The sequence below is a fragment of the Pyrgilauda ruficollis genome, unplaced genomic scaffold, assembly GCF_017590135.1.
Source record: "Pyrgilauda ruficollis isolate IOZ18807 unplaced genomic scaffold, ASM1759013v1 scaffold56, whole genome shotgun sequence".
Taxonomy (NCBI): Eukaryota; Metazoa; Chordata; class Aves; order Passeriformes; family Passeridae; genus Pyrgilauda; species Pyrgilauda ruficollis.
The window spans coordinates 4184539-4210417 of NW_024527266.1; the positions used below are offsets into that span (position 1 = coordinate 4184539).

The window sequence follows — 25879 nt, forward strand, 5'->3', positions numbered from 1 at the left end:
CCTGCAGAAAAGGATGTTTAGGGGAATTGTCACTCCCTACAACTACCTGGAAGTAGGGTGTAGCCAGGTGCGGGTTTGTCTCTTCTCCCAGGCAACCAGCAAAAGGACAGGAGCCATAGCCTTAAGCTGGACCAGGGGCGATTCAGGTTGGACATTAAGAGGAATTTCACAGAAAGGGTGATTAGACAGGGCGGTGGAGTCACCGTCCCTGGAGGTGTTTAAGGAAAGATTGGACGTGGCAATCAGTGCCATGGGCTGGCTGACATGGTGGCGTTCGGTCAGAGGGTAGACTCCATGATCTCTGAGAGCTTTTCCAACCTAATTGATTCTGTGATTCCGTGACAGCTTCGTGAGGCCCGATCACGCTCTGGGCCCTTCGGTGCGTGTCCCTGCAGCCCGTGCCCGTGCTGGGCAGGGCCATCCCGCCGCCTCCTCCGCGCCTGCCGGGCCGCGCTTCCCGGCCTACAGTCCCCACCGCGCCGCGCGCCTCCCGCGCATGCGCCCCGGCAGCGGCGCGTGAGGCCGCCGGGTCGGGGCCGGGCGCCCGCCCTGAGGGGACGGCGGTGGCGGCAGCGGCAGCAGGTGAGTGCCGGGGCAGGTGCGTGCCGGGGCGGGCGGGGACCGCCCTTCGCCCCCCGGGGCTCTCAGCCCCGCAACTCCCACCGCGCCGGGGTCGCTCCCCAGGAGCTGCTGCGCCACCTGTGCGGCGCCCCCCGCGCACACCTCACCCCGGCACCCCCTGCCCTGCTGGCCCCTCGGGGGGCCGAGCCCGCCGGGGCGGCCCCGCCGCTGGGCTGCGTGCGGGGCGGGGGTGCGCGGCCGCGGCTCCGCTCGCCGGGCTGGGGCGGGGGAGCCGGGAGGGACCCCGGCCCGATGAAGGCTCCGCGCTCCGGCCGCGCTGACGCAGGGTCTGGCTCCGGGAGTGACTCACGCTGTGCTTCTCCGTCTGCGCTGCCCGGGGCACGTTCTTCCTGCGCTCCGCTTCCCCGGCTGGGCTCCCCCTGCTCCCCGGGACGTGGCTCTCCTCTAACCCGCCTCTTCTCCTGCCCGTGGCTGCGACTCCCGGGGGTCCTGCTCTGCCATACTCATCTGCTCTCCACGCCTGCGCCTTTTCCGAGTGCCCCGGAGGAGAGACAGTCTGTCTCCTGTCTGGCTGGGGGGAAGGAGCAGTCACGAAACACAGATGGAAATATGGCAGTATCCCCTAGGCAATGGGCACAGATAGACGTGCTGCAGGCCCTGTGATTGTCAGCTGTAATAAATGTTAGAAGGAGAGCAGGAGGCAGATGTAATTCTTCGTACCTGGTGATGTAAATCGAAGGAAGCAAAGAGCCACAGTCACGCGGATTTAAATCTCGTTGCAGGCAGTGGCTGTGGGCTCCGGGACGGCTCTTGATGACTCTTCACAGAACTGGTAAGGGCTAGACAGAAAAAATTTCCTATGTGTGGCTTTGCTACCTTCCTAATTTTTTTGAGGGATGCCTGAATTTAAGCAGGTGCTTTCCTTCTAAACAAGTCAGTTTCAGTGTTGGTGTGTGGGGGTTTTATGTGATGTCATAGCTTCCTACTTCATGATGTCTCAGCCCTACTCTTGATGGCTTGCTGTGTTTGTTTTTTTTTAAGGGGGGAAGTGGGAATAAAGGAAGAACAGTGCCGTGAGGAAATGGAGGATCCTTTAGTGCAAGTAGATGGAAGAGCAAAGCAGTCTTACTGGAATTAAGATCAGTGGGTTTATAGTAGTGCAAGACTCTTAAATCACTCAAGAAGGAGCTGTCAGCCTAGCAGGAGTGGGGCACTGCTGTGATTTTGCTGAGCTGTTGATCATGATACAGTTGCTTGCTGGATAATCTGAATTCTAGATTAGTTTTTCAGCTGCTATGGAGTCTGGAGTGGCGGCCTGGAAAGAAACAGCCACTGGAACAAAATTCAATTTCATTATTTATTTCTGGATCCACACAATGTGTGTGTGACTGTCCCTATGCAGAAATGAAGGCTGAATTCCTACTCTGGAAAATTCATAAAGTAAAAGGAAATTAAGAGGGTGAGAAGAGGCATGACATGTAATTGAAGAGGTCAGGGTGGAGACTGGTTGTGTCATGTTAATACAGTGTTCATTCTGTGTTTAACAGAGTGAAATGACAAATACTGCCTGTCTTAATTCCTGATTATGATAAAATTTTGATAATGTGGTTTGATATTCTTAGGGACATGTCATTCTTAGTGACTCTTCTTCTGAAGAAGGGTGAAAGGAATTCCTGAGGGGCAGCAGAGGGGAGGGGCATATTTCTGGAGGAATTGCACTGATCAGGGAATGATAGAATTGAGGTGAGCAACGTACTGCACACTTGCTCAGGCCAGAAGTAATTCTCCAATTTTAGGTTTCTCTGCTGATGTTTAGGTTTTTCTTCTTTGCTGTGCATTTAACCTGTCACTTTCCCACAAGGTGGGATCTTCTGCCAACCTCAGTGTTCTAAAGAACCTTGACAATATTAAAAGACAGGCAACAATCAAAATATTTGGCTTTTAAAAATTACTGTGTCTTACCTAAGGTGACATGGTAACAGTAGAGATTATTGGTTCAGAGATCTGTGTGAGAGCTGCCAGTCTTAGTCCCATTCTTGGTGAGTTGATTTGTGTGTTGTGAAATTGTTTCCGGTGTTTGGTATTTGGGATGCTTTGACAAAGAAATTAGTGATACCGTGTTTGAGACAATAACTGTTCTGGAAGTGGTTGGAATGATGCCTCTTCCTGGCTCTAAATTGCAAACTTCTCACTGACACATCAGAAGTAATGAAAACTTTTTAAAAATAAATCCTAAGGAGTATTGCAACTTTATCTGCAGTAGTAAAGTTAAGGTGCTTTATATTTTGGTGTATGTGGTGCTACAGCTTTTCTAGCTAAATCAGCAATGACCTTTGCTGGTGATCTGTATCACACTGGTTATTCTAGATCCTACCCTAATTCAGATGGATAAGATGCAGAGAATTTGCAACTGTCCAGTAGGAGGAGGTAAACAAACAGCTTCATTCTGTGTTGTGGGTGTGGTGTCCTAAGTGTGCCTTAAGAGATGGAGAGGTTTTGGTACTTCAGGTTTGTGTCCTCAGCCACACTAAACTTCTTTCTCTGCCACTTCTTATCCCAGGGTCAAGGGCTTTGGTACATAAAGCTTACACAGGCTGCGTATCTGGGAGTGCTGGGGAAAATCTCACTTGTCAGCTGTGTTACTGCTGGCACTGGCTAGGGAAGAGAAGGATGTTGTCGTGCCACATTTGTCTTTGGGGAGGTCTCAGATTTTTTTAAACTGGAGTGTAACCAGTTACATTGGTAACAGAGCAATTTTGTTCCTGATTTAAGGAAAACACCCTGGAAGAAATGCAAACACGCTTGTTTTATGAGATAGGTGAAGAGAAGAGTGTTGGGAAGAACACACAAACATTTACAGAACTGGTGGACATTACCATACTAATTGGTATTAGTATGTATGACTACAAGAACTGTTGTTACTGCTCAGTAAGTGCTGGCTGGGAAGTATTTGATGATTCAGAGATGAGAAAGAAAGTCCATAACCTGACAGTCCTTTTCTTCTCTGGAGAAGAAATCTTTCTGATCGGCAGAATCGGGAAATATCAGAGGTTTTGTCTTGTTTTGTTACAAATGTTAACAATCCTTGTATATTTTGCTTTTTTTCCTCTTAAGTTATCTGTGCATATAAATTCCTTCAGGGAGTAAGATCTAAGTAGTCCAACATGACATGCTGGATAAGAGCTTTGCAAACAGTCCTGAGAGGTGTTTCGAGTGTTACTAACCTCTTCAGAAAGTTGACTCCTATAAAGACAAAGCCCTGAAGGAAAAGTTTTGAATGCTGTGGAATATACTTGCCTTAAAAGCCATTTTTTGAAGCCAAATGAAACAAGACCTGCTTAGAGTCCTGTGGAGTGAATCTGACTTTTTTTTGTGAATACCGGAGCAAATAGTAACAAAACAGAGCTGCAGGAGAGTGACCTGAAATGAGCCTGTGCCTCACCAAGGTAACAGCACAACCCTTGCCAATCCTCTGAGGCCCTGTCAAGGAGGAGCCATTGTTCAGGCCCTTGTTCCATTGTCACTGGGAGCAGTAGGATGAGACCAGCTTGAGAATCAAACTTCCACCCAGGTGAGCCTACAGGGCTGCTGATGGAGACTGCCTCAGATGGCACTGCTTGTCACCACTCAGGACAGGGATGTGATATAAAATACTTCATAATACTTGACCTAAAATAACTGTCAGTAGTGTCTTTTAACCTTTCTTGGTTGGTACAGCCCCACATCTCTAACAAGAATTTTTTTGTCCAAGTTTCTGTATTCTAATGAAACTGGACAGTTGTGATTGCTTGCTTTCCACAGACATCTTTTACAGTCTTGCAATGGACCAGAAAGTAAACAACTCTTCAGAAAATTTTTTGGAAAAGCAAATTTCTGTAGAGCTCTGCAGAAGTGCCCTGGTATTATTAATAAGCCCTGTGCTTATTTAGGTGAAATTTCCCATTTATTGTGCAGTACTTGACCCTCGTGGAAGATATGTTTAGACACTAATGAGAAACCTTTGGTTTATATGTGCATAGTGGTGTTTAACAGGGAATTGCCTTTACCCTAAGCCTTGAAGGCTGGGGTGACTGCAGGCCTGCCTTTTTTGGCACATACAGGTCTTCTTGCCTCTGTGTTGAAAGCAAGGAGAATTTTGCTGTGCAGTGAAAGTGAGCACCATGCCAGTTTGTATCCTGGCCTCTCTTTCTAATTTCATTTGATGCAAATAGAAAACCCCAAAAACTGTTGTTCCTGTAGTCGACTGTAGTCCTCCTGTATGAGTTGCAAGGAGCACTCTCTATTCCTGTCACATATTTTTTCACCACTCAAATAATGGGAGTACCGGGAAAGGAGAAACTCCTCCTCTTCCTCTCATCCCAAGGGTCTTGGCTAACAAGAGGTTCTCCACAGAGGTGCAGTTCATGCTTAGCTGGCATGCTGTTTGCTTTGGAGCCAGGTAAATAAAAGGCAGTTCTGCTCTGGAAATAAAATATCAGTTGATGTGTAGGATATCTGCATTCTGCACAAGTCGGTGTTCCGTAGGGGTGTTTCTGAGACAAGGTTGACGCATTGAGCTGTGGTCAGGAAGTCCATCTGTGATCCGCCCGTCCAATGCATAAGCGGTAGGAAGCAGGATTCCACTTTTTCACATCCTTATTTTCAAAACGGAGATGCAGTGGGAACAAAACTGCAAGTTACTTGTTTTGTTCCTTGTGTGAACTGATAGTTTACGTTGTTCAGCAGCTTCAGCTCCACTGGAGCTCTCTCTGTCATTGCAGCAGGCATTGCTGGACGCCTAGCTGTGCAAGGAGCAGAACTGTTACATGGAAGTACCTTTTTGTTACCTTTCTGCATGGAATTACATTTCCAATGAGGGCAGGACTCAACAAGGTGCTTTATGGCAGGAGACACAGAGTTCCAGTTTACCTTTTGCTGCCTATGTTGCTCTTATAGTGCCCTGAGGCAGCTGGGAGGAAACACTTTGGCCTGCCACATTCCTGCTGTCAGTATGTGATCCCAGTTGATGACTGGGCAGCACTGGAGTCCTGGGTGGTGCCTCTGCAGTCAGTGGTGTAACCTCTCAGCATCCTGCCTGCCTGCCCACCTCACTGCTCTCCAGGTCTCTCATCCCCCTTTTGAGATCTGCCCTAAGCTTCTGGTGCATCTCTGGTTCACTTCCAGTACTACAAGAAGTGGGGTGAGGGCATTTAAAGTTCCCAGCTCTTCATTCCCAGTCATGTTGTAGAGAGGAAGCTTGGAGGCCACCTCCGCACTTCCAGCCATACATGTTGCTCAACACCCAAAGCAGTGTGAGGCTGGTCATGGTTTGTAAGCCTCAGACAGGAAGTTTGGGATGAGCCAGGTTCATTAACACCATATTGACTCCTTAACCAGTGTCTGTGTGGGATTCCACAGTTTTTACAAAGCCAGCCAGTTGGGATGTGTGGAACAGGAGCTCTCTGCATCTTGTCTGCCCCCCTTGGTCGGGTGTGTGGCTGCTCTTTGCTCGCTTATGTATTTGTTTGGGAGGCTGGAGTTCTCTTCTGACTCTGTGTGCAAAGCAAATATTGACTTGTGGACTAATGGCATTTGCAGCTCCAGGATATGCCTTTGCCTGACTTGAGGGAGACGCTGATGGGGGGAGGGAAGGAAGGCCAAGGGTGTCCTGCTGAGAGTTCCCTTAGACATTTCACTGAGCAAATCAGGATTATAATTTGGAAAATATAAGTTTTCAGGTTTTGAGAAGACAGAATTGAACTGCCTGGTTCAGTGCAGAACTTTTGTCTGATTTCTGAGAGAGGGAGATGTTAAATTGGATGCAATCTACTTGGGATTTCAAAAGCTGAGCTGGAAGAGGCTTCTAGAACTACACCTACATGCATAGCTTCCTGATGGGTGCTGTGACTTTCAATCACTTCTCTCTCTTCCAAAACTTTCTTTCTTAATAAAGGAAGAGAATAGAGAACAGTGGAAACCAGCTGTGGCAGTGGGATTTACTGCATACACTTTTGCTTTCTGTTCATTAAACAAAGGAAAACAGTTTTTCCCATGCTAGCTTACTGTCAAAAGAGGTGTTGTAACTGTCAGAACAGAGGTGCAGTTCTTGTAACAGTGAATTAAAATTATTCTAGAAAGAATTCTGTTCTGTTCCTTCTGATGATACTTAGTGGAGGTTTCTGCATAGTTACTGGTTGTGAAGTTTTCAGGATACAAAAACATTGCTTGGTAAAATGTTTGTTTTCTGCACAGTCTGCTAGAGGTATGCTGCCTTTTTGGTCGATTTTTCTTTTTTAACCAGTGGGAGAAGAACACTCTTGGGAAAGAGTTTCTGTCCCAAAATAAAGGTCCTACTGAAAGGCTCCAGACAGTGTAATTCTGTGCTTAGCACATCCAGGGCCTTACCACCACAGGCTTAGGTGGAGATCACCTAAGCAAAAGAGGCCAAGCAGGTAAAACACAAGCAGCAGGAGGTTGCTGTCTGGTGTTTGCTAGAAGCCAGGTAATTGAAATGTCTCATACTACAGCTGTGGGGAAGAGCCAGTGTGTCCAGGGGAGGCACATTATTTCCAAGTGGAAGTAAATTTGCAGGACTCCTTTGCAAACATCAATTTCTAAAGGACACCTGCACTAGAAAGTAAACTAATTGGACATAATCCTGCATTATGTGTGTTTGCAACTCCAACAAAAGTGTTGCAGGTGGAGTTCTTCAAATGGCTGTACCTGATGCTGACTTCATGCTTCCATTGTAGTCTTCTTTTTCAGGTACATCACACCTCTGTTCTAGCAGGCTGGAAACAATGGTGGTGTGATTTGTTTTGGACTCTGAATTCAAAAAGTAAATCTGTGATTAACAGGTACTATTTGCAATTTAGCAAAAAATACATTTTTTTCAAAATATGAAGATTACCTGTTGTGTGACCAAAATTGCTTCATATAAGAAGTTTAAATTGCCTTTAAACATGGGAGATGTTCCTTAATGTGTGTGTGAAACTGGTTTTAATTTTGTAGTACTGAGGGTTTGGGAGTTGCCATTAATATTTGTTGCATCTGATGTATTTTTTCCTTTGCATTTCTTACTGTTGCTTTATTTCAGAATTGTACAGGTTGCAAATAACAGCAATTTCCCACGTGTGGTTTCACAAGCTTTGTGGAGGCCTTTTTGTTACTTGCTATCTCCTGGCTAGGAGAGGTAGAGAGTTGCTTTAGGTTTATATCTGTCAGTCAGAGGAAAGACCTTACTATGTCAATCCCACATATGAGATATCCTCCTCCTGGCTCACACTAGGTGGTGCCTGACTGTGTCAGGGAACCTTCTTCCCAGTTCCTGTGATGCTGGAAGGACTGGTTCAGTGGCCTCAGCACCTTCTCTTGGATACACCTGGCTCTGAGGGCAGTGCCCAGGGCAGTGTCTCCATGTGCCACAGCAGGAGCCTTCCCTTGGTGTGATTCCTGCTGCTCACCCTGCCCTTCTGCACAACCATGTCAGCAGCAAAGTGAGCCTCACACTCTCTCTGGCCTCTGTCCCAGATGGGTGCTTGCAGGAAGGTTTCTATGGGAACCAGGGGCAGGAAAAACCTGCCCACCAAGTTCAGTGCTCTAATGTCAGGGATAGGAGAGCAGGCAGGGGAGTGATCCCCAGCAAGGCGGAGGCCAAGGCGTGATGACGTGGGCAAGGGAGGGTGTTCCATCTGCTACACCTGTCTCAGGACAAGGAGAGGCTCACTCAGCACTCTCCTGCCCTGCTTCCAAGCACTGTGGTTAATTCCCTTATGATGGGGTTTTTTCTCTGACGCCCTGGCCTGGCTCCTCTGCAGCAGGTTGGGTCAGCAGTGGTTGTACTTGCAATGAAGGTTGCTAATTGGCTGAGGGGAATCTCTACTCACAAGCTCAAAGCACTGAGGATGGATTCGGAGCAGAGACAATGACAAGCGTGGCAGACGTACCACGTGGTGACTGCATTCCTAATAAAAGCCACTGGAAATAGGGTTCACTGGGCTCAGAGAAGGCAGGGGAGAAGGACGCCTTGCAGGCTCAGGAGCAGAGCAGCCATGGTTGCAAGGCAGTGAAAAAAGCATCAAAATACCTTCTCAGCAGTGTTGAAAGGGAAGTAAGCAATGTCAGCCAATTTACCTGCTTGGGGTGCATGCTCTGTGTGTTCCCATGTAATATGAACATGCAGATGCTCATTTTGTAATTGTTGCTATGTCTTCAACTACTAAGAGTTGAGTTGGTGCTAAGGGAAAAAATGGGACTGAAGTGTAGGGAAGAACACACAAACATTTACAGAGCTGGTGGAAATGCAACTGACCATCCTGTGGACAACATTACTTCTCAGAAACAAAAGCTGGATTTTATTTTTTTGTTTGTTTGTGATTCTTTTTGCCCTAAGCGTTAGTGTCAGAATGGATCAGAGTGTCTGTTCATCCTTGCTGGCCTTTCTCAGGCAGAGAGTTGTTTAAATCCATAAGGAGCAAACCTTATCATTTGTGTTCCCAGACACAGATGTTTTTTATGCTTTTACAGTGCTCTGCAGCTACTTATCTTGGAGAGCTGCAGCAAGTTGGTTCCTGGTTGGTTCCAGTGCTCACTGGAAAGTTCACTGAGATGCAAAGGCAGTATAACCTTGTACTAATCAGAACTGTGAAACAACTTGGATAGGGCCTGTGGGATGAATCCCTGGGGTTCCTCCTTTTAGCAGCTTACAGTCATAAGTAGCTTTACTGAAAAGGGAAGCTGGAAAAGCCATCCTAGGTGTGCAAATGTTAGTTTCTCCCAGGTTCTTTCCCAAGGAAGTGTGAGTGGCTGATCTATCCCAGCACTGGCTTTATCTGCTCGGTAGAGGTGGCTCTTGCTGTTCCACACACAAATTGTAACGTTGATCTTGAAGTCCAGAATCTCTCTGATTATTGTAGTATTCCATTGTTTTCCTGGAAATCCCCACAGAAATCCCCATAAAAAATATCCTGTTAACTAGTGTCAGGAAAGCAAGGAGGGGAGCTCTGTTGCCTGATTATTTCAGAGGAGCCTGGTTCATGACTCACTGCAGAGGTACTTGATAGCATCTTGTCCACATCCACATGTTTCAGGGACTTGTATTCTGCAGCCCTACACACTTTACTCCTGTGCTTTGTGGTGCTACTCCTAAAGTCTCTTTTGGACTTAGAGCATCTAATGATTACCCCTTAAACCCTTTTCACCACTCCTGTCCCTTCTCCATGGTCAGTGTCTTCAGAGAATGATGATGTGTGGGGTATTTTCTTAGTTCACATCATTAAAGAAAGGACTCACTGTATGCCATTGAAAAGGTGTTAAAAGTTGACTTGTTTTTTTGACATTCTTCCAACCAGCAATGCTGTTATTTCCACAAGAAATTGGGCAAATGACAGTGTGCTCTTTCTAGCTGGTCAGTAAGTATGAAACCAAAAGGAAATTCCAGTCTCTGGAATTTATTTCTTGTATACTAAGGAATTTAATTTTCACATGAGGAAGTTGTGTGTGAGGGGTCTGTCAGTCCCCCACCATGTTCTTAGATGTTAATTGAATTCTCTCATAACACTTTTTTTCTTTTTATAACAGGAGTGTGACATCTCAGCTCTGTGGACAGCATTTCTGGACCTGCTGACACCTGTACCACTCAGCCTTGCCTAGTGCAATGTCAGGTGAGCACACAGAAATTGACACAGTATCCTTGCTTGCTCTGTCTTCAACTGAAACTTCATAACAAAGGTTTTTTGTTCCAAGAGCCATTCTTTACATGAAGGTACTTTGTGGTCAGATTGAGAGAGAGGAAACTTTGTGACCCAAGACATTTTCACACAGTGTGAACTCAGTTCCTTCTTTTACAATGTAGAAGCTTTTTCAGCCATTGAACAGAGAGGAGGAAGGAGGTTGAAATGTGTTCTGCCTTCCCCATTTTTCCTTAAGATTTGCTTGATTCTGTTCTCCCCCCAGCACTTCCCCCGAAGTGAGTGGCTCACAATGACTGTGAGAGATTTTTGCTGTACAATGGTAGGTAGCTCTAGGACATGCAAAATGCTGAAGAATAACTGGAGTTCAATTGTGGACTTCTGAGACAGAAGCTTCGCTAAAACTAGGTCTTCTCCTTCTTAGAGAAGCCAACTTTCCCGCCTTGTACTTTTTTCTAACCTTCCTTCCTGGTCAAGCTGGTTATTTCAGGGCACATAACCCTGGGGGAGACTATACTTCAAGGCCAAGTAGACCTTTGTCTTGCTGATAGAACAACAGAAGGCTTTCTATTGTTTATCTGCTTCAATTGCAAGACTCAATGTCTGCTTGTATTCCAAGGGAAGCTGTTCACTGGGATTCTACCCGAGACACTGGAAGGGTGCTTGTGTTGAACACAAAATACCAAGATTATAGGCATACTTCCCATTGGGGAAAAAAAGGAACAGTTGAGTATCTTTCTGAGGGCTCTCATTTTTCATTCTGGTGCCTGAGTGACAGTTTCAGGGAACTCTGGAGTTCTGCTGGTGCTGATACATAGGAGGAATTTACTTCTGCAAAATAGTATTTATTTGATGATGATATCCTTGGCTTGTTGCTGATTATACAGCTTTTCCAAGCCAGGTGAGTGATCATGTGATGCCATGGAACTATTTCTCTTCCCTAAGAATTGCTTTTTTAGAGATAACTCCATTTGGCCCTTTTGCTCAATAAAAAAGAGCAAAACCATCTGAAATTACTGGCTTCCCTGGTGAAGTGGGAGCTGTCTCAATGTTTAGAGTAGCAGTAGCAACAAACTGATGAATGAGTCCTTCCCATGCTGGAACAGTCTGTATGGAGTGTGTATCTTCCAAGGGTGTTCTTCCAGATTTTCACTGCTATGTGTTGATCTCTTTCTGTTTTTAGGCCATCACACTCCCTCTGCTGGGGGTCCTTTCTCAGCACTCACACCCAGCATTTGGCCTCAGGAGATCCTGGCAAAGTACACACAGGTACAGTGTGGGACAGGGTGAGGATGTTCTCTGGCTCTGCAAAAGTAGAGGGAACCTGGTATTTTCTGGTGGTCTCTGAAAGCCACAGGGAAAAGGAGAGAGAGGTACACTTTTCCTCCAATGCTTTGGTTATGGACTTCACAAGTTTTGTGGTTGCATCCTGGCTTTTGCAAGAGGACCTTGCAGAGCACAAAGAAACTTCTGTGAATTATTTCCCTGCTGTTTTGCAACTATTGCTCCACTGTAAAAATGTTGACACCCTCAGGAAGCCTCTGTCATCATCAAGCTACTTTGGTCAACTTGTGCATGGCAGGAAATGCTAGTTTCAAGCTTGTCACCAGGTGGGTAGAGCAGGAAGGAAGGAAACAGCTGTGGAATTTTGTAATTTAGCCACAATGTTTGCTGAAAGCAGATTAAAGCTTTTTGTTGGAGTTATGTGGGCAGTGCTTCTTGCTTTTTAGGTGCTGTCTGGTTGTAGTGCTTGCAGGAGTCCCCACAGGAGGTGCAGGTGGGCTTGCAGGAAAGAGGAGAGAGCAGTAGGTTTTTACTACTAAAAAAATCCTGGAGGTAATCTCCAGTGTGTATCCCCCAGTACGCCCCAATGCCAACCATGAGCGCGGTTGAGATTTGGGTCATGGACCTTAACTTTCTTTGGCCTATAATTTGGACTTGCATCACAGGTGCAAATCCCAGTTTTGCCTGCTGCCTTTCAAAGGAAATTTGAGAGCAACAGGCAGAAGATGGAGTGGTGCAGGGAGCTGAGTTTGCAATGTGTGTGCAGAGGTAACAGGAAGGATGGCTGTGTATTAGTGATGCAGGCAGTAGAGGTCACTTTAGCTGGTGTGTGTATATTCCTTAGTCCATGAAGGAGGGCTGTGCTCACCTCCAGTTCTGATCTTGATAAGATGCTGAGCTCAAGTCCTGCTGGGAAAATCTTTATAGTTTTTTTCCACGGAGAAGTCAAAATGGCAACGGCAGGCAACATCTCCTCAGCTGGGAATTGTGGTGGGAGGCTTTAAAAATTAAAGGGCAAAGGGTCTAGTTGCTCAAAGGGCACAGAGTGGGCAGTGATGGGATGAGGCAATATCTGTGTGTCTCTGTTTGGTTATTCAGTGATAAACCGCTGAAAATGTCTGTTTTCCTTCCTTCCTTCCATCTCCCAGAAAGAAGAATCCGTCGAGCAGCCAGAGTTCCGCTATGATGAATTCGGTTTCCGAGTTGACAAGGAAGGTAAAACCAGTCCTGTCCGTCCCACTTGCATTGTGTTCAGCTCCTCCCATGCTTTCAAGTGTGGCAGGGTTTTGCAGCCATTCTGTGCTAAGTCTTGTCTACCCACCTGTTTCTGTATCCTACTGTTTGTAATCAAGTGCATTAGATGTGCTGGCCTTATGGAAGTCCAGAGCATAGACTATGCAGCAGTCATTTCCATCTCCTTATGCTGTGCCATGGGGAAGAGGGAGAAGAGTTGAGGAGTTACCATTTCCATTAACAGCTGCATGCTGGAGAAGGGCAACTTTCCCATTTCACAGTGGGATCTCCTTTGTGTTCAGTAGCACTGCAAGGGCTCATAGCAGGCACAGTAAAATTTGCTGTCTTGCTGAAAAACTCATAGCCAAGGAGAGCGGTGGTATGTTCTGCCCACCTCAGCATCTCAAGCAAGGTGTAGAGCAAATTGTAGGGGAAAAACCTACATCCTAGTTTTTCTGCAAGCTATGGACACAGACCATCAAATAGAAGGAGACATGGAGCGCTGTTGAAGCTGAGCATTAAACTACAAGCTGTCTGCCTTAGCAAAGAGAAAGAGAAAAAAGTAGGAGATATGGAAATTGTTTCATGTGCTCTGGGGGTCATTCCCAGGGCTCAGGCTGTATAATGTAAGGGCAGAAGTTCTTTGCATGTGTGCCCTGAGGCACCTTGAGTCATAGAGGATCCTCTTTGAAGCAATGACCTGAAGATGAGGACAGAACACAGTGATTTTTTTTTTTCAGCCAGAACATCTGTGTATTATAAAATCAGCCAAAAGATTTGGAGCGCATTGCTGGGATGTATTATATGATGAAGGACAGAGTGCTTTATGTCAAACCTGTCCTTGTGCTAAAGTATCTATTTTAGGAAGCCAGCCTCAGGTTAAGGTGCTTTCTCATTGTGAATCTGGAAGTGTCCTTATTAAAGCATTTTTGGTGATTAAATATCCCCAAAGTTAACATTTTGCACCTCATTACTTCCATGAGTATATCGCTTCTGCTTTCCAGCTCTGAGGCTTGCTATGCTTTTGTCAGCCTGGTTTACAGATCCTTACAAAACCCAGCAGGGTGACTGCTGCCAGGATCTTGTCTAATTCCAGCTACACTGTGGTCTAAATCATAAGTAGAGACTAGAAGCCTGCTGACTTTAGTTTAGAAGCTTCTTTAGTTCTCAAGGTCCTAAGCCTTCTGCTTATGATCATAAAATTTGCTGCATGGAGTAGGGCAGTTAGAAACCAACCTTTGCCTTTTCAGGCTCTGCCTGGAAGATATGAATGTTTTGAACGTGCTTTTTTCAGATGGCCATCCTATTTCCCACCCTGTCATGTGTTCATTTCCTCTCCTGTTCCCTTTCTCACTTGTCTCCATTCCTTTCTCTTCCCTTTGCTGAAGCAGATGGTGCTGAGCCAAACTCCAGCAAGCTTCTGGGGGTCCCACTGACAGAGGAGCCACAGCAGAGGCTCAAGTGGCAGGCTCATCTGGAATTCACACACAACCATGATGTGGGCGACCTCACCTGGGACAAAATTGAGGTCACCCTGCCACATTCAGACAAGCTGCGCTCCCTGGTGCTGGCTGGCATCCCACATAGCATGAGGCCACAGGTGAGAATGCTGCCTCTTCTGGGCAGGCACTCCTGCCTGGAGTAAGAGATCATGGAATGGGATCTCTCGAGATGGCAGTTGAGAGCCTGCCAGATTATGGCTTTCTGTGGCTGAGTGACTTCTGTCTCTGTTCACCCTGTCCCCCCAGCTGTGGATGCGCCTTTCAGGGGCTTTGCAGAAGAAGAGGAACTCAGAGATGTCATATCGAGATATCGTGAAGAACAGCTCTAACGATGAAACCATTGCTGCCAAACAGGTAGGAGATCCTTCCTAGTGCTGAGTGGCAAGAAGGGCAAGATGTGCTGTGTGAGAGGATGTGTGGTTAAATCCTGCTAAAGCTTAATCCTGTGGGGCATATTTCTCATCTGTTTTGTTGGAAAAAACAATTGTTTAGCTCTGCTCTTTCTGAGGACAGCAAGAAAAGGGTTAGAAAATGTGGCAGCAGCTCTCTGGCCACAGAGAGCAACAGACAACTTTCTCAGGCCTTTCTGGGAAAGGCTGTGAGAAGATCAGAGAAAAGAATGAGAAACAATTTTTATCTTAACTTGCTGCACCTGTTGTTGTGAACATATGGAATGTGTTATGGAAATTGGTTTACCAAAGGGTGGTTTCCTAATTAGCCAATGGTGATTGTGTTTTAATTAAAGGACCAATGAAGTACCCGTGTATTGTAACTATCTATAAAAGCAATGGGTTTCTTAATGAAGATAGATCGATCAGCCTTCTGTGACTCATGGAGTCAGTGCTAATTTTTACCTAGCAGGGGCCCATTGCTACGATATCTGGTGACTGCTGACTTGTACTGCAGCCTAGGCTGAAGGCACAGGGGCTCCCTGCTATCATAAGAAAAATGCTGCAGTTGCATCTCAGCAAACATCCTCATAGTCACTGAGGGAAGGGAAGGATGAAAGGCTGACAGATGCAACCCTGTTGAGATTGTGGCAGATGCTTTCAGGGCCTTTCTTCCCTCGAACACAATGTTTCTGAACATCTGTTAAAGACTATTAAAGGCTGTTTTCCCTCTTCCTTTGACCTCACGGATTTGGCCAGGTTGTTGGTTTTTCTCTGGAATACGTTCATTGAGAAGGCGTGCTTGAAATCCAAGCAGATGTAATTCCCAACTAGTCTATGTTTCCTATTGTCAGTGGTGAAACTAGGGTCTGAGTTTAGGCAAGTATTTCTAGGGATTCAGTAAGCCACTGTCTGCACTGGCATTTTCCCACATGTCAGCGAAGGCTGTTAAGCTGACCCCAGATGCTTGGACAGGGACATCTTCTTTGGTGCCTGAGGATTATGGGTGGGTGTGGAGAGGCAGAGTTCCCTGAGGCAGGGGGCTGGGGGAAGTGCAGAGAGCTGAAAGCAGATTTTCAGATGCTGCAAGTTGACTCTGTCCTTGTTTATGGCTGCCTGACAGATTGAAAAGGACTTGCTACGCACAATGCCCAGCAACGCCTGCTTCTCCAACATGAACAGCATTGGGGTGCCACGGCTGCGCAGGATACTACGGGGACTTGCCTGGCTCTACCCAGACATTGGATATTGTCAGGGCACTGGCATGGTAACCTGCTTTCAGAGTGTCTTTGTGATAGGGATCAGTTTGTCTCTGGTTACTACACCGCAGCAAATGATTTGAGGTAGTGCTGTCAGATACTGTGGTCTCCAGGTGGCCTGAAGAAAAATCCCTTTCACCTGATACTTTTCCTGAAGAAGGGAGAGCAGAGTAGCACCATACATCCAAAGATATGGAAGACTTTGATCCATCTGTTGGGGAAGGGGCAGTCATTATACTGAGGAGAAATCCCTTCAGTAGAGACTGCAGTAGAGCTCTTGCAGAAGGAAGATTTTTGTCACCTAGATACTGGTCCATCTCTCCATGTGAGAAAGTGGGGAAAGAGTTCTACTCTTAGAATATGCAGTTTTTCTCTACTCTTAAGAGTTCCCTCCTAGAACATAGAGTTTTTCTTCCTTCAAAATCCTAGGTGGCTGCCTCTCTGCTACTCTTCTTGGAGGAGGAAGATGCCTTCTGGATGATGTGTGCTATCATTGAGGAATTGGTTCCTGCCTCCTACTTCAGCACCACCCTCATGGGTGTGCAGACAGACCAGCGTGTCCTGCGGCAGCTCATCGTGCAGTACCTGCCCCGCCTGGACAAGCTGCTTCAGGAGCACGACATTGGTAAAAGTGTGCCCTAGAAATTTCTTGCCAAGGTGATATGCAGACAGAGAGTATTGTTCTTTTTCCACAAAGGGGAGCAGCAGGGAGAGGAGTGAACCTGCTGACGCTGGAGGCAATGCATGGAGGAAAGCCCTTAGGAGAGTCCACCTTCACTGGTTGACTGACTTCCTTTGTTGTGATTATTTTCCATGTCTCTGTTCACAGAGCTCTCCTTGATCACCTTGCACTGGTTCCTCACCTCTTTTGCTAGTGTTGTCCACATCAAGCTGCTGCTGCGTATTTGGGACCTCTTCTTCTACGAGGGCTCTCTGGTGCTGTTCCAAGTCACTTTGGGCATGCTAAGTATGAAGGTAATTCCCAACTCTTCTCCCGCCTTTATTGTTTAATTCTGAGATTTAGGGCCAAGAAGGTTTTGTATCCACTTGTTGTATGTGGTTTGGAAGTGTGTTAGGGAAGACAACTTCCTGCTGCCTTCAGAACTGGAGGCTGTGAAAAACTTCACTGAAATTAGAGAATGCTGTTTCCCATGCATACCTCATTTGTTGCCACGTAATTAAACCTCATCAGCTGCCACCAGCTGATTTTATCAGTCTAGATCCCAACCTGAGGGTCCACTGTATCTAAACCTAAATACCTCTTGATTTTGCACAATCTGGGAGGAAAGAGAAAGTCAAAGTTGTGATCATCTGGGAAGTTTGGATGCTATTGCTTGAATGCTGTAAGAGATGAGCATTGTCCTGACTGCATTTGATTTGACTGACCTGATCTTTTCCTTTTCTATGTGAAAAACAGTTTTGTATTCAGTTTGCTGTGTGAAGGGCAAGGGTGATCCTGGTGGGAGTAAGGGGAAGGTGGAGCACAGTTTGACATGGTGCTCTAGAGTGCAGCTCCCATTCTTTTATCCCTGCTGTGACCAGTCCTAGTGGTTGGTGCAGAATAGGTTTGAGTTTGGTTTTCCGTGCTGATTTGATTTCATTTCAATGGTGAATGCTGTGATTCAAAAAAATGCTGGCTAGAATTCTAGGAGTAGAGTGCAATAGAGCAGTAGAAGATGCTGTTCCCCTCTCAAAAGCAGCTAGGACTTTTCCTGTTGAAGCTTTTTTTAATGGAATTTTCTAGTTGTACCTGCCCAGGCTGTACACGGAATGTAAAACTGCATCTAGCAGCCTCAGGAGCACAGTTGTCATGTTCACCCCTCCATGAGGCAAAAATAACTGTATTGTTGTAGGAGGATGAGCTGATCCAGTCTGAGAACTCTGCCTCGATCTTCAACACGCTGTCAGACATCCCGAGCCAGATTGAAGACGCAGATGTGTTGCTGCGAGAGGCCATGCGCGTGGCTGGCTCGCTGACGGACGTGGCGGTGGAGACCCAGCGCCGCAAACACCTGGCCTACCTCATCGCTGAGCAGGGGCAGCTGCTCAACTCCAGCACCACGGTTAACAACCTATCCAAAGTGAGTGCACAGAGTCCCTTTTTACCATTCCTTACATATTCCCACCCAATTACGGTTTGTGAGCAGGAGGTTCTGCTGTTTGAGAGGATTTTTGGTTCCAGGATGATTGTTACCCAGTGAAGAAAATGTCAATGACATGCTGCCAGTTCTGTCCTGGTTGATAAATACCCAGATGAAAGGGATATTAGCACTGATGGTAATTATCATTCATGAGAGTGATGATGAAATGTGATGCATTTCATTAATGGAAACTAAAAGAAACAACATATGCTTTTGGCAGAATTTTCTTAAAGCATACAGAGTAGGAACTGAATTTAATACATTAGTAAGAAACTGGTACACTAAAATAATCTTGGAAGGTAGAGTCAAAAAACAGCAGCAGCTGCTTTTGAGGAGCCAAATTAAAAATGCACCTGTGTTTAATCTTAGACTAAAATCTACAGTTGCAAACAAATTCAGGCAATTCTAAAATGTAATACCCATCCGCTTAGAAATTTATATGCAATTAAATGTGGAACTGCTTTTTGCAACAAATAGAATTAGAGTTAAAATTATTTACATGGATCGTGGTTGATTCTTGAACTTCAGTTATGCTTTTGTAATAATTAAGGTAAACATAACCTGTTGCACGTGGAGCAGATGGAGCAGTAAAGCTGAATCAATGCATTAGGACTAGAACAACTCCTGTTTAAAACTGCCAGTTCACTGGCCTGCCCCTTCTAGTGGTAGCTGTCAGGACCCCTTGCCCAGAGCTGACTGGTGTGGGGGGTTGCTTTATTTTATTTCTGAAATCTGTCCTGATGTGTGCACTTTGTTCTCTGTTCCCTCTCCCACAGATTGTGCGACGCAGGACTCAGCGCAGGAAATCTGGCATCACCTCTCTGCTTTTCGGTAAGGACAATCCTGTGCTTTTCGTGTTGTGTAGTTGGTGGCTATAGCAGCTTAGGAAGGAGGGGAGCAGGCAAAGCATGGAAACATTGGGACAGAGGGATTGGAGAGAAGGGAGTCAGAACTGAAGGATGAGAAGGAAGAAGTGCAGTTTACTACTTGATTTCTTTGATCTGAGCTTAGAAAGTAAATTTTAGGTTAGGCAGTCCACGAATAGTGGACCAACAGGAGGTGCAGCTCAGCCCAGCTGTAATGTCCTTCTTGCACTGACCAACAGGTCAAACATTTTCTGGCAGATCTTATGCAGTTCACAGGCTGGATGTGGTACTCTCTGATCTCACTCTGCTCAGTTCAGGAACATCTCTGTGAGACAGGGCAGGATGTCTAGTGTGTGACCCATCAAAATTATAAATGCAAGCATCATTATGTTTTCCCTTACTTATTCTGAGAGTTTGATATTGTGACTTCAACAAGGGGAAGAAGTCTTGCTTTTGACTCGTAATTTTCTTCACTTATGAGCCAAGCCAACATATGTACAGAAAGGGCACAGTCAGAATAGCTTTTGCAGGAGTTTAAGAGTAACTTATTTCTTGACTCCATAAGAGCCCTTTCTGCTGTAAGCCTCAGTGTCATCACCTCACTTGAAATTGGCTAGCCTTCTTGAAATTGCCACGTCACCACAGGAATTGTTTTTCCGGAAGAAGACAACATACTGAATTTGCAGGGCTCAAACAGTGTTCCTGTTGTGGTGAAATGGCCTGGATAAATCTAAAAATGGGCTTTACTGGTCTGTCCCTAGAGGAGCTTTTCTCATGTTCTCCAGGAAGCTGATATATTGTCACGGGTTTTCTACAAGCACACAGAAAATTACATAGAAAAAATATGATGGAATACCCATGATGCTGTAAGGTCAAGCATGCAGAAGTGAAGAAATGCAGGAAGGTTGCTTGTGCAATCTGAACTCAGAGCTTTTGTATGTAACGTTATCATACAGTAGGTAGAGACTGAACTAGCAGGGAACTTGGCTGCCACACACACCTTTCTTGTGTCTCAGTCTCCTTGACAGTTTGAGTATTTTTATGGAGGTGATAGTGAGTTATGATTTGCACAAAAAGATACATTTTAAGTTCAAGCTTCATAATACATCAGTGGTAGAAAAGAGATAATTGATAGAGTTTTATTATTTTAAGGGAGCTTCTGTACAATGACCATCATGTGTTTTACCTAACATTATTCTTAGTATTTAAAATGGTGGTTAAAACTGAGAAATTGTCATTGTCCTGCAGCAGTTGACCACAAGGGAAAAATTCAGCCCAAGTGAGAGGAAGGAAAGCTTGTATGTGATAAATTCACCCTCTACTGGAACTGACAGTCAATCCTAAATGTAAAGTCTGCTTGCCTGTGATAATTGCTGTGTAGAATTGGTACTTAGCCCTCATCTGGGAGGGAAGGAGAACTTACCCAGAGCTCCATTCTTCTTCCTTCGAGTGAATTCAGATGTGGAAGTAACTTGGGCAGAAGTCATAGAATCACAGGAGCACTTTTGTTTAGAAGACACCTCTCAGTGTCTGTATTCCAGTGTCTCCTGCTTGAAGCAGACTCTTGCTCATGCTAAATCAGGTTGGTCCGGGCCTTCTGTAGTTGAATTTAACCAGATTTACAGTGCAGGAAGATAAAGAAATAATGAAAGATTATTTGGTGGAGAGCAGAATGTGCAAGAGGTGTTTTCCTGTTGTGTGGGCATTGCAGCGAGGGAATGCAGAAGAGCTCCTCCTGTGCAGAGCTGTGCAGCTCGTCAGCCTTTGCAGGCTCAAAGTAGAGCCTGCTCACGTGTGGCTGATCATGCAGTGTGGTTTCCTGTTTGGAAATGTGTGTGTTGAAGTTTGAAAGTGTACATGTTGAGTGCAGTGAGGTGAGTCTGGGGCGGGACACGCCAGCTGCTTTCCTCTGTACCATGCCCACTCTAAGGTGGGAGAGTGTGAAACTCGTTCCCCACATCTCCTGCTTGTGTTTGGCTAGGATTGATCTGAGTGCAGAGGGAAGAGCATGGTATTTTGGCCAGATGGGACTGAGAGATGACAGAAAGAATCAATGATCTTATGTAAATGAGGGCAGCCCACAGAGCTAGTGTAGCTGTGGTTTAGTTTCTTCTCTAGTCGCATTCTATTTTAGCAGCATGAAATTTCTGGGAACCCCCGACATCTACATGCTCACCTATCTATTTTCAGTTTCTGCATTTCTGAATAGTGAGAGTTCTGGCATGCTCTGTACCTACCCCTGGATACAGAGGAGGAGATTTTGTTATTTTTTTTTATTGCTGGGACTGGGAGTAACTATGCCCCACAATTTTTCTAGTTCAGAAGCAAAGTTCAATTTTCTGTTAAGCTCTGTGTGTCTGATGTATCTCAAATAATTTAAAGTAGCAAATAGAAAACAATTACAAAAATAAGTTTATATCTAATTTTGTGCTTTTATTTATGTTTCTAAAGTTTGGGTCTTTTTAATTAGGATCACATGATTAAGAGATACTCTTAATCACTTTTCAGTTAGCAGAAGCTTAATATGTATATAGCTGTTGCAACAGCTTTAGCTCAGGCCGTGCTTTTTTCATATGGTTTTCTATAATGCTGCTAGAAGATAAGCAGAGTACTAATTTGCTAGCCAGTGATTTACTTGGCTCCTGGATAAAAGCTGTGTTTGTACAAACATTGGAGTTCAGTGAATAAATATATCAGTTTAAATGTTAATTTTGTTAATCAAGCTGCCACATCTTCAGTATATTATAGAGGGAGCAGAAATAGATATATGAAAGTACAAGATGATTTTTTAAAAAAAATAAGCAAATGGTTCATTGTTCCCAAACATCATGTACTCAATGTTTAAGGCATTTAGATACATTAACTGTCTAAAGAATCCATCCCATCAGGTATCTTTCTGCATTAGGTAATAGACATAGGCTCTCAAAACTCCTGGGGGGATTAGTGATAGTTGAAAGGTGCTTTGGTAACTTTTACTTTGGGCTCATGAGCATTTCTGTACACCCCAAACATTTGAAGTTTGGCTCTTAATGAGTTTGAGGTCTCTCGTGGCTCTGACTTCATGACTGGCACAGGAAAGTGGGCTGTCTTGGTTTTTCAGATCTTTTCCAAGACTCGGTGAAGAATGTGCTCTCAGCCTGTGAGTTATACAAATATCAGAAGTAATTCAACCAAAACCTGATTCAGTTTCAAGAGAATTTCAGTTGAAGAGAATTATTGCAAGTTCCCCAGTCTTGTGTCCCACCTTTTAGCTGACTATATATTATAGACACTTCTCTAAAGTAGTACCTTGGTATACTGAGTTTCCCAGACAGATCAAAGATGACATATTCCAGTTCCATATGCAGTTTGAAGTATCATCTCCTTAAAATTTGATGCAGTCACATTGGTAAGTACTATTTACATTATTTAATAGATTGGCAGTAAGTACCTGCCTTAGTTTAGGTACTTCTGATGTTAGGCTTTTTTGGTTTCTTCAGAACCAGTATTTTCTAACAGTAACAAAAAAGTAAATACCATGTACTTGTTCTACTTCCCTTGTCTTCCCTCTGGCTGCATGGGCTCCACCAGGGGATGATGATCTGGAGGCACTGAAAGCCAAGAACATCAAGCAGACAGAGCTGGTGGCTGACCTGCGTGAGGCCATTCTCCAGGTGGCACGGCACTTCCAGTGTGTGGATCCCAAGAACTGCATAATTGTGAGTGGAAACAGCTGGATCTGCACTGCTGTGTGCTCCAGGCATGGGTTTTGAGTGTTCAACACAGGACAGGGCTATTCAAATGCTCTTGAAGCATGGGCTTGAGAAAGAACATGCCATGAGTAGTGGCTGGAGGGTGAGGCTTGCTTAATCTGTCTGTGGTGGAGGGCTGAGAGGTTGTCTGCTGTCTAGGAGCAGGAAAAGGTTTGGGAATGGGCAGGCAAGCTTTGGCAGATAGCTGGGAGTCACCTGTGCACTTTGATTCCTCTCTGCTGTCATGTGTATGCCTGCTAGGATCTGACCCCAGACTACAGCATGGAGAGCCACCAGCGGGACCACGAGAACTACGTGGCCTGTTCCCGCAACCGGCGCCGCCGAGCCAAGGCATTGCTGGATTTTGAGCGCCACGATGACGACGAGCTGGGCTTCCGCAAGAACGACATCATTACGGTGTGTCGGCCTGGGGACAGGCACCGGGGGGACAAGCAGACCCAGCTTGTTAGGGATGCTGTGCTACCTCTCCTGCAGGGAAAGAAGGGGGTGATAAGCTCAGAGCACAGTTAGGAGCCCAAGAGAAGCAGCTGGTGCTCCTAGGGCTGCCTGGGAATGAGGCAGTGTGCTCCTGTGGGTCGTTCTCACTGTCACCACAAAGTCCCTTTCCTGGCTGCTGTACAGCTGTGCAAAAGATGGATTTAGTCCAACCCAAGTCCTAGTTTAACACCACACACTGAATTGTAAAAGCATCCATTTGCATTTAACTGTGAGCATTCCATCAAAAATTGGGGAGAAGAGGATGTTTGCAGTAGCTTTGTGCCCTTGAAGGCCCTGGGCTATGTGAGAAGTGAACACTGGCAAAGCAGCTGAGAAGAAAGCAGTTCCTCATTGTGGGCACACAGCCAGGCAGCTGTACCCCTCATGCCACTGCAACCTCTTCAACTGATATTTTCCACTCCCTCTTTTTCAGATCATTTCCCAGAAGGATGAGCACTGTTGGGTGGGGGAGCTGAATGGACTGAGAGGTGAGAACAGGATGGATTGCACTGGGGAGAATGGGGCCGGATGCAGAGCACCCATTCATCTACAACAACTGCTCTGGCAGCAAAGGCTCTGCCAGTACCCAGAGTATCTGCCAGGGGCAAGGAAATGTATGAGAGCAGTCATGCAGCAGTGACCTGGTCACTTCTTGCAAGCAGTAGGTTTTGGCTCCATCCTCCTGGCATGGGGTGGTTTGGGTGCATGTCACCACTGCTGCATGTGGGCAGTGTCCTGCAACTGGCTTTCTTGTGCAGTTGCCTTAGTTATTGTGGTTTTGAGGCAGCTTGCTTCCTTCTTTGGTGGTAGGCCCTATGAACTCTGATTTTTTTCTCAGCTCCCACTGGGCTTTCTGTAAGGATTTCTCAGTATCTTTGTCAGGCTTATCTCTTTGTTCACTCTTTGTAGGTTGGTTTCCTGCAAAATTTGTGGAGATCTTGGATGAGCGGAGTAAAGAGGTACTTAAAAATCCCACAATTATGAAAGAACTTCACATTTTAAAAAAGGGTTATGTCATAACTAAAAATACTACAGTTGAAAAGAGCCATAGATTTCCTCCTTCAGTCTGTTTGCTTTCTCTGACTATTTTGTGATGTGATCAGGCAGCTTATCTTCCTAAACCTGTTTGCTCAACTTCCTCATGCTGACCAAGTGGAGAGTGAGGGCCCCAGAGGGCTGCCAAGGCACCTGTGTGAGATGCCTGGGGTTGCAAGGACGCTAGAGATGAAGAAGCAGGGCAGTGTTTCTGTCTGCTCCCAGCTGCCTTTGTTCTTTTACTCCTTTGAGCCTGTACCTATGGATCCTGCTCGTGCTTTGTGACCATGACAGTAAATTCTACCCAAGCAGCTGTGCCCAATTGACAACCTGTCTTAGTTCCTCTTACAGCTGGCAGTGATAGGATGGCACTTCTATAGCAGATACTTCAGTGTGTCCTCAAGATTCAGGTAGTGTGTATGAGACAAACATCAGCAGCTGTTGACCTTAGCAGTTTTCAGGGGAAGTGGAGAAGGCCCAGTTCTCTCTCTTCTCAGCATCTGGGGAGTGAGGAAGAGCTGAAAGGCTGACCCAAGTCCCTCTAGAGAAGCCCCCAGAGAGATGCCAATATTGACATATCGTTTCCTTCCCCCTCTCTCAGGGCTGGCTCCTTAGATGCAGATCACCTCTCTGTGCAGAGAAATGTCCTGCACTGCTGAGTGTTTCTGCTCCTAACTGTGGAAACAGAAAGGATCCCATTTATGGGAGTGTTAGCAGAGTGTCAGCGTGATACCTCAAAGTGGTGTTCCCCCTGACCTGGAAATTCCTATTTGATTCTGTTTGTCTTGACTTTTAGCAGCTTACAGAGTCCCAGACACCCTCAGTGCAAGTCCCTCTCCACACCTTAGCTCAGTCAGCATCACACCATCACATTCCTATGTGCTGAATGCTGCTGGGGTGGTGCTGGGATGACTTGTGGGGTCTCCTGGGCACCACCTGAACACAAAGGTCTCAGGAGATCCCCTGCAGTAGCACAGAACATGGGGCCTTATGGAAGAGCATGACAGGTAGAGGAAGGGGAAGGGGTTCTGGCAGGCACACACTCCCTGGGAGTGGAGATGGTCTGTGCAGAGGCGTAGGTGAGTGGACCACCTCCATGCTCTGCCCCCTGAGAGCTGGCTCTTTCTGTTCCTCAGTACTCCATCGCTGGAGATGACTCTGTCACAGAGGGAGTGACAGACTTGGTGCGAGGGACACTCTGTCCAGCCTTGAAGTCCATATTTGAACATGGATTGAAGAAGCCATCTCTGCTGGGGGGTGCCTGCCACCCTTGGCTGTTCATTGAAGAGGTGAGATGTCCCAGTGCCTTTTGTGGGGCAGTGTTGCCAGAGGGCTGAGGTGGTGGGTTGTAGGGCAGGCTTGCTGAATGTCCCTCTGCTCCTCCAGGCTGCAAGCCGGGAAGTGGAACGGGACTTTGACTCCGTGTATTCTCGCCTTGTGCTCTGCAAGACTTACAGGTCTGTGCCCTCCTCCTCCATGCTCCTCTGGGTGTGGTGTCAGCAGGCTGCTGTGTCTGTGCTGACCTGGGGCTGGCAGTGACTCTTGTTCCCTCCCCTGGGGCTCTGTGTTTGATTCTGGGTCTGTATCTGGCTCTCAAGACTTTGGGGGCACCTCTGGGCTCAGCAGTAGCATGAGAGCTGTTGGGCTATGAAGCAGGAAAGGCCTGCTATGTGCTCAGGGTGACTGGAGCT

The 25879-nt window shown here is 46.1% G+C and overlaps 1 protein-coding gene across 2 annotated transcripts in view; it reads left to right on the top strand.

The window, feature by feature from the left end:
• Positions 1-508: 508 nt before the first annotated feature.
• The window catches only part of SGSM3 (small G protein signaling modulator 3), a 29292-nt gene continuing 3921 nt past the window's right edge, over positions 509-25879 (top strand). The window contains exons 1-18 of one of the 2 annotated variants that reach the window (XM_041481748.1): positions 509-582; positions 1365-1414; positions 10141-10223; positions 11434-11519; positions 12683-12749; positions 14159-14367; positions 14516-14623; positions 15782-15925; positions 16347-16542; positions 16747-16892; positions 17771-17998; positions 18835-18889; positions 22495-22622; positions 22917-23072; positions 23587-23641; positions 24063-24112; positions 25325-25477; positions 25575-25645. In XM_041481748.1, the coding sequence (XP_041337682.1) occupies positions 10217-10223; positions 11434-11519; positions 12683-12749; positions 14159-14367; positions 14516-14623; positions 15782-15925; positions 16347-16542; positions 16747-16892; positions 17771-17998; positions 18835-18889; positions 22495-22622; positions 22917-23072; positions 23587-23641; positions 24063-24112; positions 25325-25477; positions 25575-25645 (1859 nt within the window). In that variant the 5' untranslated portion in view covers positions 509-582; positions 1365-1414; positions 10141-10216. The remainder of the gene's footprint in view (positions 583-1364; positions 1415-10140; positions 10224-11433; positions 11520-12682; positions 12750-14158; positions 14368-14515; positions 14624-15781; positions 15926-16346; positions 16543-16746; positions 16893-17770; positions 17999-18834; positions 18890-22494; positions 22623-22916; positions 23073-23586; positions 23642-24062; positions 24113-25324; positions 25478-25574; positions 25646-25879) is intronic. The other variant, XM_041481749.1, reaches the window with a different exon arrangement.